This window comes from Micromys minutus (assembly GCF_963924665.1).
Source record: "Micromys minutus genome assembly, chromosome: 4".
NCBI lineage: Eukaryota > Metazoa > Chordata > Mammalia > Rodentia > Muridae > Micromys > Micromys minutus.
In genome coordinates this window covers 62,412,731-62,430,456 of record NC_137973.1, presented here as the reverse complement: position 1 = coordinate 62,430,456, position 17,726 = coordinate 62,412,731, and the positions used below count along the sequence as shown (strand labels likewise).

General features: G+C 44.8%; 1 protein-coding gene across 2 annotated transcripts; it reads right to left on the bottom strand.

Moving 5' to 3' along the window:
- Positions 1 to 622: 622 nt before the first annotated feature.
- Positions 623 to 16,538, bottom strand: PLA2G12A (phospholipase A2 group XIIA). 2 transcript variants are annotated; one of them, XM_080916081.1, is made up of 4 exons: positions 16,190 to 16,538; positions 7,221 to 7,297; positions 5,785 to 5,950; positions 623 to 1,593 (listed from the first exon to the last, which is right to left on the bottom strand). In XM_080916081.1, exons 1-4 carry the CDS (start codon positions 16,410 to 16,412, stop codon positions 1,475 to 1,477), a joined length of 585 nt encoding a protein of 194 aa, XP_080772207.1. In that variant the 5' UTR covers positions 16,413 to 16,538; the 3' UTR covers positions 623 to 1,474. The 2 variants fall into 2 exon arrangements, with proteins under 2 accessions (XP_080772207.1, XP_080772208.1); XM_080916082.1 differs by having other exon boundaries at positions 1,534 to 1,673.
- Positions 16,539 to 17,726: the final 1,188 nt, after the last annotated feature.

The window sequence follows — 17,726 nt, the reverse complement described above, 5'->3', positions numbered from 1 at the left end:
CCTCACCTTCTGGATTAGAGCTTCGGCTGGACGGAGCAATTCAAACTCAAGGCCAAGAACAGCCCTTTCAGAATGTGCTTCCTTCTGCCCAGCGCCACCCGTAATGACTTACAAAGAGCCACTTACCTTTGTTCTTCTCTGACATTCCAGGCAGCCCACCCTGTACTTCTAGCTACGTGTTACTCCAGCAGTCAGTGGCCAACACAGCTGGACATTCTGAGGCCATTAAAACACTTCCAGTATTCATCAACACTTTAAGAGACTGCCTCGGCTTTCTAGGATTTGTTTTCACAGTTGGTAATTCTCGGTGTAAGTGAGAGATCCACAAAAGACAGTTCTTACTAGTTCACCTTTTCATCTCCTTTGATTCCACAATTAAGACTTGAAGTCTTACTCTCTTAGCCTCTTGCTCCCCACCCCCAGGCCTTCCTCTCCCCATTCTCTTCCTCCCTCTCTCCACGTGCTCATGGCTGGCCTCTACTCCTCTACTTCTCTATTCCCCTCTTCTCTCTCTCTCTGCCTCTACTACCCTCTGAACTCCTCCCATGACCTGATAAACTCTATTCTGTACTTAAAAAAAAAAAGACTTGAAAACACTCACAGGAGAAAATTAAGAAGAAAATATTATTAACAAGAATAGCTTTTATTAAGACCTCCATTAGAAAATGACGGTCTTTTAACAATACTCCAGAATAGAGGATGAGAAATGGGGATTAGGGAGTAACCACAAACTCAGAAGCATAGAGTGCACAGATTTGGCTCATTAAACCCATCATTCCTAGAATTCACAGCAAAAAATGATGCTTGCTATAAGTGGTTTGTAAACCAGAGCGCTGTGTTTCTGAATATTGTGCACATCACAATCCTTAGATGTCCTGGGTTGTCTCTCAAGAGAAGTGTCAACTGGTGATTCCAACTGTTCAAGAAATATGCACTTAGAAACCTTGTGATTGTGAGTAACATTTATACCTATCTTAGTGGGATCCAGAGAAATAACACGTTATGTATAATTAAAATGGAGAAATAATAGTTCCTCCAGGTGTAAATGTATATTTGAATTTCAAAATAAATAATAGTTCTAAGGAAAGGTTGTCCTATATTTCAAAAAGAAATAATGCTGAAAAGTCCTTACAGTGGATTTTACATTTGCTTTCATTTTTATTATTAAGTACAGCTATGAAAACCAAGTCACATGGGCTTAAAGCTTTCTTCCCAGTGTGGGGAACCACCGAGACAGCAAGGCCCAGGAAGGCATGCTCTTTGATGTCTTGCTCGCTCCAGTCCCAAGCATGCTCTTCCCTGTTTCTTCCAGGCCCACCCTTTTCACTTTGAGGTTTTAAAATCAAGACACAGTCTAGTAAGGTCTCAAAATGACCCATCACAAAACTAAGGCAGCTTCAGGCTGTAAAAACATCAGCTCTTTGGCAGAAATTGTCCTCCATTCTTTCTTGCTCACCATCTGTCAGGGGCTTCTTTACAGATCTGTCTTTTCTTCATAACGACACCAACATGCAGCCCGCTGGCTGTCCAGGTACGGCTTGCAGCCTAAATGAATGACGCTGTCAAAGAGGAGCTCCACTGTCGTCTCACATGCTGCAGAGTAAAGACGTGTCGTCACCACTGGGCAGGTGTCAGGCTTCACTCAGGTCCCAGCCGGTTCCCTCCTCTATTACCTGCTAGAGCACACGCATGGCAGCAGGCACACAGGCATGTAGCAGGTCACACCCTGCAGATTCCATTTTAGTCTCTTCTCCAAGAGATGTGTGCATGCGTGTGTGTGTTTTGTGCATACCTTTTGTGTGTGTGTGTGTGTGTGTGTGTGTGTGCACGCACACTCGTGCACACTTGATTTTGACTGGTCAGATAATTTTTTGGTAGACAGATAATCTTTATGAAACACAAGTGGGATCATCAGTGCTAGTTTCCTTTTATCTGAAGGATGTAATCACAATAAAGATGTCTGACAACCACTGCTTACAAGGCAGGGAGGAATCTGTTGCCGCCAAGTGAGGCTGGACCCTCAGTCCTCATTAACACTGGGGCTCAGTGGACAAAGGCACCTGCTGCCAAGCATGATGTCCTGAATTCAATCCCATGGTGAAGGAGAGAGCCACCTGCCCACAAGCTATGTCCTCTGACCTCTGTATGTCTGCTATGGTATGCATGATGCACACACACACACGTAATTTTTAAAAAAATGAAAACATGCAAAAAAAAAATTGGAAACCTCAATGTGGCTTCTGAGAACTGGTCACATATTCTTAAAGAAGCTTATACGAAATGGAGCCCATTCTCTCTCTATGACCAATTCTAAAACTGGGCTTTGGGATGGATGCTCATGGGAATTAAAACTACAGAAAAGGTTATCAACTTACTTCTCCTATTCTATGAAACTTCAGACATACTACCTTCACAGGGCTGAACCAAAAAATAGCTTCCAGCGACTAAAATACTTTTTTTCATATATTCATATTAAGGAATTATCTTACTCTAAAACTCATCCTTTTAAAAGTTCGGACAGACTGTGCCATTACAGAGCATAATCAACTCTGGAGAACATCACCTGGCTATACAACTGTGTCTCTTTTAGGTAACAAAACAAGAAATCCATCCACCTGTGCCTCAGTTGGCTACTGTTCCCAAAATCATGCTAGTGGGTGAACTCAGGCTCTAAGCAGTGAACTCAGGCTCATCTGAGGCAGAGAGCTCCCTCCTGGACAGGTCGTCCTGGGGTCTCAGGGTCAGAGGTACAGTATGAGACAGTCTAGAGCCATCAATAATCAGAGCACAGGCTTCAGAGTGAGAGACTAGAGACAGGTTCCTGTCCTCACTCTCCTTCCCAGAAAGATACTGAGGTCCGGTCTGACACTCGGGGTTTTGTGAGCACCAAAAGAAAATATGACTACATTATCTAGCACAGTAATTTAAGGAAAATGCACTAAAAATGTTAGTTTTCTTTCCTGGCTTTATCTTTGCCACTCATCTTCTAACTTCAGTGTATATTCTTTGCTTCATAGAAGCAAATGTCTTATAAACACTCGTACTGAACAGTGACTTATATTTCCACAGAGACTGCAGTTCAGCTTACGACGAGGATGCCTGGCAGTTGGAACTCCAGTGACTTAGCTTTCATGAGTCATCACCTACTCTAGAGTGGGACTTTCAGTAGAACTGGTGCTTTACATCTGTCACCCTTATCCCTATAAAATGTACCTATACATTTACTGGCTCACTAAGCCGGGCCTGGGTGGAATCATTTCTTTTGCCCTTGCTTCTGTCATGTACCATAACTGGATTGTGAGTCCCTATTGCTGGGTTACAGGACATCATGAAACCAGGCTGACAGCAGTCTGAATCCTCTTCTTCCCCGTTCGCTAACATTTGTAGTGCCGGAAGATGATAGCTTACTGGGGAACTATTGTCACTGACTTTTCTGCTTGGCTATGCCCTTTGTGTTAATGCCATCCACGTGCCATGCAAGATGTGCCCATGGTGCACTATGGTACACTTGTTATGGGTACAACCAACTACTTTCTGATCAGACTTGAAACCGGTTACATGCAATGGATTTAATGCTTGGTATTTAAGACAGGGCAAAAGCCCTGGGAAATTACAGGCTGCACTTGGGAGAGTCTTGCTACTGTTTTGTTAAATTCCCAATTAAATGTTCATTCTTGTTTATGCCCACATATTTTTGCTGCTGTCTGCTTCAGTTATGGAGAAAGGATTATTTTTATAGTGAGTACTGCTTACTGTTGAATCTCTCTCTCTCTCTCTCTCTTTTTTTTTTTTTTTTTTTTCTTTACAACTTGCCTTCTTGGCACAATGGCTGGGTGCAGATATCTTCCGCCTAGAAAAGTGTGACCTTATAATTTAGTATCTCCGTCTCTCCACCTAGCCCCTGCCAAGCATCCCTGGCCGCCTGCCTGTAGTGGTGGCTGCAGCCCTAGCCCCACCCCCCAACCCCATACCTCACAGTTTCGTTCTTTTTCTTCCAAAGCATGGCAGAAAACTCTCTTTCCTCCTGTCCCTCTCCTGCCTCCCAGGACCAGAAGTCCTGTTGAATCTCTTAACTGGCCGGACACCGAGGATAGGTCTCTACTGTCATGGCAAAGAGACTCATTGCTCTGAAAAGAATTGGGTGTGTGCATACACACCTGTACACACTCACATTCAACTCTCCAAGGCTCAGGGAATATCACAAAGAGAAAAAGAGGAAGAAAGAAAGAAGGAAGGAAAGACAAAAAAGAAAAAGAGGAAGAAGGAATAGAAAGAACAGGAAGAATGTAAGAGCTAAAGAAAGGGTGGAGTTGTGGTAGAGAAGCCATTTCCTCTGGACCTGACCTGACCATCATCATGGAGAGAGGCCACTGTGGTGACCCACAGAATGCCTTGGCATTATAATCATGGCCATAAACAAGCAAAACAATGCAGTAGTAGGCAGGTCTGAGGTGATAGGAGAGGGGCTGTTAATGTTCCCTCCCTGAGGCTCCAGCACCTTTCCCACGTGCATCCCAGCTGTTCTAGCTCCTAAGGATATAAGTGCACACAGGTGGGCAGGAGGTTGGGGCTTATGGTGGTTTGAAATGCTTGGTCCAGGGAATGGCAGGATTAGGAGGTGTGGCCTTGTTGGAGGAAGTGTGTCACTGTAGTGTAGGCTTTGAGAACTTCCTCCTAGCTGCCTGGAAGTGAGGCTTCTCCTGTTTGCCTTCAGAACAAGATGTAGAAGAACTTTTGTCTCCTTCTCCAATTCCATGTCTGCCTGGACACTACCATGATTCCTGTGATGATGATAATGGACTGAACCTCTGAACCTGTAACCCAGCACCAATTAAATGATTTCTGTTTTAAGAGTTTCCTTGGCCATGGTGTCTCTTTAAAGCAGTGGAAACCCTAACTAAAGCAGGGCTCTAATGAAGCAACCTTCTCAAGTCCTCGTCCACCATGCTAGAGTGGAACTTGAGGTGATGGAGCTGTTTCTGAATCACTTGAGTTCCTGTAGGTACCCTTAATGGACTCACTGGTTTAGAAGCTGGACTCCCATGTGATTGTTTCTTTGGTCTGTTATTGGTGCTCTAATATAAACAGACATGCAGCCTCCTGATCTGGGGTTACAGGCACATGAGTCATCAATCTAGCAGATGTGCTACATGGTAAAGGTCACTGGTGCTACGACTGTCTCTGTGAATGTCTATATGAATATCTGTGTTCCTCTAAGAATTATCTGTTGAAGTCTTATCCTCCAAGGTAAAGAAAGTAGGGTAGGAAGGACTCCAAGAAGAGATTAGGTCATGGGGTAGCACCCTCATGAATGGGATAAGTCACATTAAAAAACATGTAACTTTCAGACACAGCTCAGTAGTCTTGCCCGACACTCTTTAATCCCCAGTACTGCAACAAAACAGAAGTGCAGACAAGCCAGAAGGAATCCCAGAGAGTCACCTAAGAGAGCCGCCTGGTCCTTTTCCCCATGTCTCATGAAACAACTTGAGGGTGGGCTCTATAAACCAAGCAGAGAAACTTGCCTGATGCTGACTACTTGTGCCTTCATTGTGTAATCCCTAGCCTACAGCATCCCTGCCTCAGATAGTCCTACCAAAGGCTTTTGTGGCTGTACTTTTAGATTACAAAAGTGATCAGCTAGCTCCTCACTGCAGGCAACCAGAACAGCAGTCTCAGGCCAGTTAATGAGTGGAGAAGGCTCTATTGGTATGCTTCTCTTCTGATCACGTGTTCACTGCACGACTAGAAACTATCCGAGCCCAGCCAGCAGGCCACCCTTACCCTGGACATTCTGAGCCAGTCCGAGTGTCTTCTGCACATCTCTGCAGATCTTGGAGAGGCAGTACTGGAACTCCTCATCACAGTCGTTCTTGCCTTTCCCGCAGGTCTCATAGCACCGGTCGTGCTGGTTGCAGCACTTGGTCAGGGAAGGGATGCCAATGTTCAGCTGTGAGATGCATCGGATAGACTGTTGTCAGTAAGATGCAAAGCTCCCGGCATAAGTAATGCATTCAAGTGAACTTCACGGAAGTAAATGACAACTGCTGTAGACAATCCGCAAACCCTTGTCTGCCTACAAATGTTTCCTGTGTTAGAACCTCCCCATTCTCCTTACCAATTCCCAGCCATGTAGCTTCCACCACACCCACTCCTCTATTTCGATGTGTTAAAGTTAGTTGTCAGTAACTTTCACAACTTTTAACTACCCAAAGTACAGCTGACTTTCTCTTTTGATTTATTTATTTATTCATGTGGGGGAATGAATGTGTGTGGGGGGCACAGGAGGGCAGCCAGAGTCTTTCTCACTACCCTGATACAAAGTTTTTCACTGAGCCTGAAGACCACTGTTTTGGCTACACTGATTATTTAGAGAGCTCTGAGGCTCTGCCTGTCTCCACCCCCCCAACACTAGGGCCACAGACACATGCCTGGCTTGTATATGAACATCAGAGACTCAACTCAAGTGCCTGTGCCTGCACTAAAGCACACTTACCCACTGAGCCATCTCTTTAGTCTCCAAAGCACAGCTTTACAAATAACAAGCCTAAGAACAGTAAAAGAAATCTCTAGGGCTTTTATGATCTTCAGATTTTCAAAGTATTTTGTGATCATTCCTCCAAATAAATGTACTTTCTGTGAAATGTTGCATAAAACTCTTAAACGCCTATAATTCAAATGGTAGTTTGTTTGTTTTTTAACTCTAAGTATTTTTCCATTTTTAAGAGATACCATTACTTTGAATCTATAAGTTAGTTTTCGTTGTTTTAATTAACTTGCACAACCCTGGTGGACAGGAACTGTTTTATAACCCTCCCTTCACCTGTGGCTACCGACTTGTCTAGTCCTCCCAAGAACAACCGCTGTGATCTCCACACTGTGCCTCATTCAGGCCTTGTTTATACAAAGCAAGCCTCAGGCACTTCTGTCCTCCCTAACCAGTTTTACTTTGTACTTTAAAATTTCAAGTTATGTTTGTGGTAATGAGAAAATATCATTTATGTGATATTTACACTGGATAAAAATCAAATCATTTCCTTAAACCTGTTTAATATTATTTAGTTGTTAAATGTGTTTTATTAGCAAACAATAATAAACGCAACCATTCTAATAAACAAAGTTATTTGTGAGCCTGAGGAAACATTTCAGTCTCGCATTAGTAAAAATATTAGACTAATAGTCACAAAGCTTATCAAAGGAAACAAAAAAGAACTATTTACATGAACACCAAACAATGGAGAGCCACATCCATTTGGTGGTGATGGTTTATATCCATAACGTGGAACAGGCTTCGATCCTAAATAAAACACAAATGATGTCATATTTAGTTTGAAATAGAAAAAAAATTAAATACGTATTTGTAAAGGTTTACAACATGCTTGACTAGCCCTGAAGATGTTTAATATTTAGTTTGACCAAACATGAATGATGATATATTTAAAGTGCTTGACCGTGGGACTATTCTCAGTTTCCGTGAAGAGCACAGAACAAACACAAATGTGAGCATTCACGCAGGTCATTACCATTTACACTGTCACAACAAGCCAAAGCTTATCCTGGACCAAAGGAGCACACAATACTGCATCACATGTATGAAAGATCAACATGTCTTCCTGCACATCTAATGTTTGAGCTCTGGGTGAAAACCTGCTAGATACACACCGTACCTTTCTGTTCGGCAAACGTTCCATTCCACAAAAAGCTCAATAACCATCAACTAGAATGTGATTGGCTAAAGCTAATGGAAGAAAGATACGGTTATGCAATGGCAATCTAATTCTCTTAGTCCACTGCAGGGCATGGTCAGATCACATACTCTGCCTCCGTTCCCTGCAGCCAACCCTTTCACAGATGCAGCTAACAACGTCTACTCAGTGCATACCCAGTGAATGGCATTCTGTGAGACGAACCCAAGCAGAGTAACATTCACACTTCAGCAAGGCTTGGCTTCTAACACACCATGCCACTAATCTGCCTACTTCAATTACTATTTGGTTCTCCATACTGAACTGTAAACTGGGGCAGGCCTTTTTCTGTTGTACGTGCCCCTTGCCTAGCATAGCTTCTACACGTAGTTACATTTCCAATGAATGCTGATGACAAATGGTCAGTCAGATAAATGGGCACTGGGCAGACGTAGAAGGTTAATCTACTAATCTAATAAATGCACACTATCATTGTTTACTCTTCAGTCTTTGGAGTTTCCTGGGCCTTCATTTACTGGCCTCCAAACACTGACCACTTCTAGCTAGTTTGAAATGTAGCAGCCAGGGGCCATCAAGATGGCTTAGCTGGTGGAGTATCTGTTACCAAACTTAATGACCTGAGTTCAACCCCCACCCCAAATCCACATGATAAAGAGGACTGGTTCCCACGAGTTGTCCTCTTGACTTCCACACGCTCACTGTGGAATGTGCACACCCATACACATACATCATACACACAGGAATAAATGAACCATAAAACTTAATCATTACATGTGATGACTGGGGCGAGAGAACATTCATCTTAACACAGCTCATGGAGGCTGTATCTCAGGGTTAAACTATGAAATGACAGCAATAAAAAAAAGTACTTCCTAAAACTGAGCTTTTAGAATATCTCTACTCCTAGTTGGGTATGGTGGTGCAGGCCTTTGATCTCAGCACTCAGGAGCCTGACAGTTCTGAGTTCAAGGCCAGCCTCATCTACATAGTGCATGCATCCCAGACAGTCAGGGCCACATCCAAAGACCCTGTCTCAAACTAATTAATTGATTTAATTTTAATTAAAATAAAATTCAAAATATAAATACCTACTTGCAGAACTTGTAGAAGTTCAGCATTTGTTATTAAGTTTTGAGACCTGCTGCAGGATTGTTAGATTCTATTTTGATGGGTTCACTACATCAGCCACCATGTTTAATAAGCTGTACACAGACTATCTGCCCAGTATGACCTGGAGTCATAAACTTGAACCATACATATTAATCTGAACTTGGGCAAGCAGCATCTTGCTGTAGAGGAGTCCCCTCTAGCAGCAGTTATGATGTGAATCCAGCAGGTACTTGTGAGTGTGCTTAGGAAAGTAGTGTTAGCTAGTTTCCTGTCCCCACAGCCAATCATGAGAAACTACACAGTTTTATCTACGGCTTAAAGCCCTGCTTAAGAAGGTGGATGCCTCAGTTTATTTATTTATTTTTTCTTCTCTCTCTCTCTCTCTCTCTCTCTCTCTCTCTCTCTCTCTGTGTGTGTGTGTGTGTGTGTGTGTGTGTGTGCTGGGATTGACTGAACTTAGAGCAAATGTGAACAAATGTGAGGGCAGAATTCTAGCACTAGGCTACACCTCCAGCCCAGGCTATTTCCTGTTGCTCTGATCACAAGGGCCAAGGTAATTTTTTAAAGGAGGTTTATTTTGGCTCATACTTTGGATCCGAAGTCCAGGAGTTGCATCTAGCTTTGGCTTTCTTGCTGGCTTCATTCTCTCAAAGATCAAAGCATCACGTGAGTAGAGACCACAGTGAGAAAAAGCAGCCAAACAGGCTTTACTGCACACTCGTCACAAGATAACCCTATTGATCCATGAAGCAGACACAGATCAGACATGATCAATTCCTGAGGGCAGAGTCCTCTGCACCTCTTAGTACTGGATCTTTTAATGGAAATTTAAAAAAAAAAAATTGAGTTTTGGAGAAGACAAGCCATACTTAAAACCATAGCAGGAAAAAAGGCTAAACTGGCATTGTCTTCTTAGGAAACACTCCAGTTCCTTATGCATTAATATAAAGTCTTCTCTTGAGCAGGTTTTAACAGTTAACAGTGAGCAACTTCAAATGCTCACAAACTTCTAGTGCAGTGGTTCTCAACCTGTGGGTCTCTAGTCCTTTGGGGTTGACTGAATTTTTCAGAGGGATCACATATCAGATATTCTTCATATAAGATATTATGATTACTAACAGTGGCAAAATTACAAAAAAAATATAATTGAGGGTCCTCACAACATGAGGAACTGTATTAAAGGGTCACAGCATCAGGAAGGTCAAGAACTGCTGCTCTAGAGATATACATAAATCAATGAGCCAGACTATTAATGATCTTTTTAAAAAAGCACTACAAATACACCTTAGTGTGTTCAAATCTGGAAAGAGGGTATTTATTTACTATATATAGTTTTTCAGGTTAACAACTGTTTTAAAGTCAGAAGAAGCACATCACCTAAAATCCTGTCAGGAAGCTGATGGAAAACAGGCTTATTTTAAAATGACAGCTTGTCCAGTGTTTCTCCCTGCTCAGATGTCAGGTACATTCCCCTTCCCACCTACAAGACAGTGACATATCACAGGGAGGTGAGCATCCACCAACACACACACACACACACACACACACACACACACACACACACACACTGTCTTCATATGAGAGATACTGTTAAGCAAGAGAATGACCAGAAGCAAATGAAGTCAGAGAAAGTTACCAAGTAACTATGCCCACTGGAGAAGCAGAGGCCTAGGGGCAGAGATGGCAGAGAAACTCCACGGGTAAAATGAGAGTGCAGGTATAAAGCTGCCACGTCAGGAGCGCAAGTGCGGCCTGCAGAGGTGCAGAGGGAGGTGGTAACTCTGAGTAACAAAGATCCATACCTCAAGTGGGCTGTCTGGTCTGGCCCCAGAGGTAAAGGATGCACCTAGTCCTGCAGTGAATTGAGGTGTCACGCTGGGTTGGTACCCAGGGGGAACCTCACCCTTCATAAAGATGAAGAGGAGGAAGGGATGAGGGAGGGGCCGTGTGACAGGGGTACTGGGAGGGGGGAACATAAAGCAAATTAATTAATTAATTAATGGGAAAAAAAATCCATATCTACTTTTTATTAAACAGTGTTAAGAACAATGAACTAAATGCTGGGAACTGACTCCCTAACATCTGCACCGAAAGGGTCATGAGCTTGTGTGTTTGTTAGTTTGCGGTTTCTTTAGAAAACTGATGTCTCTTCTCTCAAACAGCCTCCAAGCTCATTCCATCTACAAAGAGCATCTTCCCTTCTGTATCCAACACCAAGATTGGTTGTTTTTCTAATGTTTATGAACTATATTATGATAACTCTATGAGAACTAGTTTGTCTTCCTTCCAGAGAATATGCCTCGCCTCACACACAACTAACACCCAAGAAATTACTAGATAAGAGCGAAATGATAAATACTCTGCCAAAATTAAAATGTTCTCTTTCCATAGAAGGAGCAAATAAACTCACCACAAACAGTAAAAGTAACTACTTTGCTGAAACAGTTCAGGACTTGAAAGTTCTAAATTCACCTTTATATCAAATATTATCTCAAGGCCGGCTTAGCAGGCAGAAGCTCTTGCCCTATGAACTGAAAACCCGAGTCTGAGCCCCAGAGCCTGCAGTGAAAATTGGGAATTACTTCCCAAAAGCTGTCCTCTGACCCACTACGCATGCACATCATGGCCTGGCCATGTATACTTTCTCCCTCTTCCTCTCTCTGCCCCACTCAAGTAAAATACATGGACATTCACTCAACAAATAAGACTACATTTAAAGCAATTATTTAGAATAAGTCATATATAAGGTTGCTTATTAAAAATGTTAAAGTTTTAATGTTCAGTGTCTCTTAACAGCACTTATAACAATATTTAAAGCAATGTCAGTGTTTTGCTTGGGTATCTTACAGAGGACCCAGATTCGGTTCCCAATCCCCACAGAGAGGCTCACAACAGTCTGTAACCCCAGCTTGAAGGCTGATGCCCTCTTCTGCTCCGTGAGCGCACAATGAATGTGGTGTACATCCATACATGCAGGCGAGAGACACTCACACACAAAAATCAATACTTAGCTGATTCAGGTGCCAAGTTGTGTGTGTTATTAAAATGTTACAAGTGGTGTTAAGAGACACTGGACATGAAAACTTTGAACATTTCCATATTGATATTACAAAGCAAACAGAAGCTCACTCATGGAAGAAACACAATTAGGGGTGAAACCACAGTATCCTGATGTACTGTGGCCACGATACAGAAGAGCCACTGACAAAAGTGGTTGGCTCCTTAATGTGCTCTCCTCTCACTGTGCAGCCAAAGCCTAAGTGTTTGCAGGAGCTGAGACACTGATTCTCATTCTCTCTCCCCTCCCTCCCTCCCTCTGCCCCCCTTAGTTTTTATGAATTTGATATAAAACACTCTCAAACAGTCTCCGTCATTTTACCTGGAAGAAACTGTAGCAGGTGAGAATCTCAGAGGCTGGCATAAACTACTGGCCATCCCAACTGGTATCACTAACGCAACACTTGACACTTAAACCATTCATGTGGCCCTGAGAGTAACTGTTTTCCTTAGAGCAGTGGTTCCCAGCCTTCCTAATGCTGTGACCCTTTAAGACAGTTCCTCATTTTGTGGTGACCCCCCCAACCATAAAATTATTTTTGTGGCTACGTCATAACTGTAATTTTGCTACCATTGTGACCCCTGCAGGGGTCGAGACCCACAGGTTGAGAACCACCGCTCTAGGTCATTCATTTCCTATTTTCCTCAGTTGTCCTAACATGTCCATTCTTAGCATTTCTAGAAGCTGATGACTTCCTTCCCTTCTCATTAGAAAGTAGTCAATCAAAACCCACCCACCTAACATCTGTGCCCACATCCTACCTCCACACAGTGTGTGCTGCCTGCTCCTGGCCAGCCTCTTCCCTTTGCACACTTAGAAAACACACGTCTCAGGCACAAAAGGACATGGCTCCAGTATCCCCTCCTATCACCATCACTACCATTTCTGCCTTAGTCACAATTAATGCCAAGCCAACAGTAAATTCTTTAGGTCCTTTGTTCCCGTTATCCCTCAGATCCAACGCTCTCTCGTCACACTGACTCCTGCCGACTCAAGGCAAACTCAGTGCCACCCTTGGTCTGGACTCTTTAAAAAAATACTTTTTTTTTTTTTTTTAATTTATATGAGTACACTGTAGCTGTCTTCAGACCTGACAGAAGAGGGCATCCCATTACAGACAGGATTACAGATCCCATTACTGTGAGCCACCAAGTGGCTGTTGGGATTTGAACTCAGGACCTCTGGAAGAGCAGCCAGTGCTCTTAACCACTGAGCCATCTCCCCAGCCCTTGTCTGGACTCGTGCGCACAGCAGCCTGGTTCCGTTCTGGCTTCCGCACCTGCACTAACACTTTATTCTCAATACAGCACCTAGATGCTCCTGCTCACATACATATCACAACTTATTCAAAATTCTAAAAACGCTTTAGAAACTACTCTCTTCTAGTTTTCAATCAAAATGGAACACTTTTCTCACTTGATTTCCTTTGACATCAGGGAGAAAAAAAAGTGAAGGGCTGGGAAGCTGGCCCAGGCTGGTAATGTGGTGATGGTTACGCCACGTTAACTGGAGTTCAAATCCCTAGCACCCAGGTAAGTAGCTAGGCAGATGACTGTGTGCTTATAACCCCAGTGTTGGGGAGCAACAGAGATAGGCAGTTCCCGGGGGCTCACTGACCAGCCATATCAGCAAGCTTCACTTTCACAGAAACACTGTCTTAGGGGGTAATAGAGAGTAAAGAAAAAGTCAACAGTCATTTAGTGAGAGCATGCTAAATGGCAAACATAAAATTTATTCCCATAAAAACTTCAGATAACTCTCATTTGGGCCTTTTTCCATCTGAGGACAGATGACCCCAAGGGAGCAAACACCCAGAACGAGCTCGGGAAAGGGAGGTTACACGGAAGTGCACACATTTGCTGCCTTCAGCAGTTCTTGCCTTACCCAGGAGACTGTTGGCAATAAACCCAGGTAAGGGGGTGTTTAAAGCAACCTTTTCATCGGAACAGTACAGCTTTGAGATGTTCTCAGTGTTAACTCTACAGCTGGGACTCAGGAGCTGTTTAAAAGACCGCGCCTTCCAAATCTCACTGCCGCAGGCAGACACCTTCAGTCACACTGGCTTCCTGTGAGCCTGTGCCCTTGGGAACTGTGTGCTCACTGTCCCCTCCTGGAACGTTCTTTCCAATCCTGAGACCTTCTTCTTCCATCCTGGCACAGCCTACATAAAAGGCAGATGGCTCCCGGTGCTTCCCAGGACCACTGTGGTCGTCCTTCATTTCACTGTGTTAAGAAAGTCTCTTGTTCTTGAAGCAGCTGTCACAGCAGTTCTGTGGACGCACTGGCTGCTCCTCCACAAAGAACACAAGCCCCAGGAACAGGGAGAAATCTTATCTGCCCCGGCCGAATCCCCGTCTTCCAACGGCTGACGCGCGCTCCAGACTAACAATCCATAATGGTCAGGGGTTAAGTTAGAACTTGTGCCACAGGGAAGTTATTATCTGCTTCTTGTTATCATTTACTCTTTGTTACCCACGACACCCCTAATAGAGTTCACAAAAACAAACATCGTACAGAAAGAAAATATTCTTCTTGGTGCATCCCGGTGGAAGTCTTTGGGCATAAGTTTTGGAGGCAAAGGGAGATCTCTAGAATGGATCCAAGGGAAGGTTCTTTACATTAACACAAAGGCAGAGGCTGTCTGGAGACCCATAGGCTGGGGGGGGGGGTGTCACAGTTTTACAGGAGAGACATTATTTATTATTATTATTATTATTATTATGTTTACCAACTCTGCAATCAGGGTTTCCCACTAAAGTCATGAATTTCTCTATTATTTTCAGCTGGTATCCCTGGCTAATTTCATAAAAAACTTGATTTTACAAGTACAAGTTCTATCCTAGGGCTGGTGAGATGGCTCAGCGGTTAAGAATGGTTGAGTTCAATTCCCAGCAACCATATGGTAGCTCACAACCATCTGTAATAGGGTCAGTACAGCGTAGTCATATGCATAAAATAAATATATAAATCTTATTTTAAAAAACCCCAACTTCAATTCTAACATTTTAAACTGCCAAACAGAAGCCTCTCTCTCTCTCCCTCTCTCTCTCTCTCACAAATCAAATGCTAAATAAATAAATAAAACATGAAAATAACAAAAACCCTCAAACACTCAAATCTCTGCCGTAAGTGCTGACTTTATTACTATCCGAACTGCCATAAGCAAATTCTCAGATTAAACAGAACATTTAAAAACAATGAAAGGACTAAACAGAAAAACCCCAACACTGACAAGAAGACGGGCCAGTGATACCCAAGGTAAGAAAGCTACAAGGTAAACAAGGTGGCTTGTGTCTGACATCCAAGCACCCAGGAGGCCAAGGAACAGGAGTTCAAGGCCAGCCTCAGCTACATACCAAGTTTCATGCCACGGTCTCAGAAAATCCAAGCAAAACAAAACTGCAAGTCTTAATAGACTTTTCTAGAAGTTAGGGGAATTCTTTCAATGCAGTATACCTCCCTCAAAAAACAAGTGCACCAGAAATCTATACAAAAGCCACAATTTATTGTACCTAGTTTTGCAGATAAACAAACAAAACAGCATTAAAAATCAACTGATGGCTTTTAAATTGTTTCGCTTCATATGTTAGCTGAATCAATTAGATTATGATGATGATGATGATGTGTGTGCGCGGGGGTGGGGTGGGGTGGGGGGGGAAACGCATGACCGCACGAGCTAAAATAAAATAAGTCTGTTCCATTTCCCTCCCAGCTTTTTCCGTACACCAGGAAGCTCTTAGGCAACTTTGTGCAATTGCAGGGACAGAAGGTGAGAAACTCAGATGCAAAGGAGAGCAGAGTGCGGAGCGCGCACTCAGGTGACCTCTCACATTTGTTCCCAGCTTGCTCAATCCCAGGGACAGCACGCTCCAAGCGCTGCTCATTCTTTCCACACCCGAGGACGCAGTCAATGCCGGTCTGGCACCTGTCCCCCTATCTTCCCAGTCCCGCACTTGTCCCTCCACCCCGCTTCCCTGTCCCTGTCCCCACCCCCACCTCTACTCCGCAAGAACCCCTCCATCTTCCTGCACCTTACCTGTCCGCCATCCCCCTGCTCCGAAAGTGCCCCCTTACTCCCATTAACCTGTCTCACACTTATCCCACCATCTACAGACTCCACAACTTGTCTCTCCATCCCCTTGCCCCACACTCGTCCCTCCATCTTCCTGCACCATACTTGCTCCTATCTACCCCCTCCACACTTGTCGCTCCATCCCCGCTGCCGGGCATTTCCTTGCTCCCTACCTGTCCCCCTCCCCCACCCCCTTGCCCCCGCACTGTCCCGCCCCGCACCCCGGACCCCCCCGCGCCTCACCGTCGCTGCACTTGTACTGGCAGAGCCCGTCCTCTCCGCCCAGCAGGTCCAGCGCGGCGTTGAGGTACGTGTCTATCTTGTGGATGCCGTTGCGGATGGTCTTGAGGGTGGCCCTCCAGTCGGTGGTCTGGTCCTGCTCCTGGCCGCGCGCGGTGACCAGCAGGAGCAGGAGCGGGAGCAGGAGCGCAGGGCCCCGGGCGGGCGCGGGCCGCGGAGCCACCATCTGCGGGGCCGGGGCGGCCGGGCTGGGCAGCGGGGCGCGCTCCCGCTCAGACCCCGGCCTCCTCGGCGCCGGCGAGCTCGCGCCCCGTCACTGAGCGCCGCCCAACGGTGGGCCTGCCCGGGCACGCGCGCCTGCACAGTGCGCATGCGCCGCAGCGTGGGAGCCCGGAGAGTGGGGTGGCGACCTCCTCGCCCACGTGGTCTCCCGAACTTTGGTGGAGCTTTCAGTCCTACCTCTCTGGAGTGGTACAAACGCCCTTACTCGTGCTTTAGACGTAGTCATTGTTTTGGTTCAGCACCATAGTGAGTTGGCTTTATTTTGTTTCTCAAGACTGGGTCTCTGTTGTAGCCCTGGCTGTCCTGGGACTCATTCTGTAGGCCAGGCTGGCCTCGAACTCAGAGATCCGTCTACTGGGATTAAAGGCATGAGTCACTACCTCCTGGCTCCTAGTAAGGTTGTTTGTTTGCTTTTTTTTTTTTTTTTTTTTTTTTTTTTTTTTTTGGCAAAGCTCTCGTGTTCACCGAGGCACCACAATGAAGAACGACCTGTAACACAACCTCCCTTGGGCTTAGCAGTCTCTGTCTTTTCTGGGCGTGGCCTGGGAGTCCAGCCCGGGTCCCTTTGAACCTGTGGCTGCCCACTTGGCCTTGCAGCCTACCAAGCCTCGATTTACCTCCTGGGTCCTTGTGGGGACCTTACGATCAGCTGCAATCCTGGCAATCCTAGTTGCCATTTCTGAGGGTTGTTGAGGATGGAACTCTTAATCAACCAGAGCACTTCCTCCATTGCTTCTAAATTTAAGGAAAAGGAACGTCACAGTTACCCCTCCTTAAAATTCCAAATACTGTAGAGAAAAGGCTAATCACGGATTAGACAGAGGAGAGGGAGGCAGGAATATGTCTTCCAAAACGGGACAAATGCGGTAAGGTTACCTGGGACAAGCCCACGGTTAATTTTTCTGAGACAGGGTCTTGGGCTGTAGCCCAGGCTGCCCTCCAACTTGCCTTGAACACATTCTCCTCCCAAGTGCTAAGATCTTGGCTCCAAACTTCTCTCTTTTCTATTTCTTTACACGTTTGCATCTTGGTGAGTCTTTGGTAGTCTTTCCCCTTAACCTGTGCTCTGAGGACTCGGTTTGCCGTCTCTCTCTTTAGGGATTGCATGTCAAATGCCAGATTCGGGGTACCGTTTCTCGTCTATTGCACACGGTGCAAGAACAGGGCTGGTCAAACCGGATTCAGTTCCTCGAATCTCTGTATTAGCTGCCATCCAGGGCCACGCCAGTCATCTCATATTTAAGATGAAAATCTCGTT

What these genes read in the sequence shown, in the direction of transcription:
- PLA2G12A (XM_080916081.1), bottom strand. Translation starts at nt 16,412, where the DNA reads ATGGTGGCTCCGCGGCCCGCGCCCGCCCGGGGCCCTGCGCTCCTGCTC. An exon ending in CCAGTACAAGTGCAGCGACG is followed by an intron (nt 7,298 to 16,189) that starts GTGAGGCGCGGG and finishes TGTTTTATTTAG; the next exon opens with GATCGAAGCCTGTTCCACGT. An exon ending in CTCCATTGTTTGGTGTTCAT is followed by an intron (nt 5,951 to 7,220) that starts GTAAATAGTTCT and finishes TGCATCTCACAG; the next exon opens with CTGAACATTGGCATCCCTTC.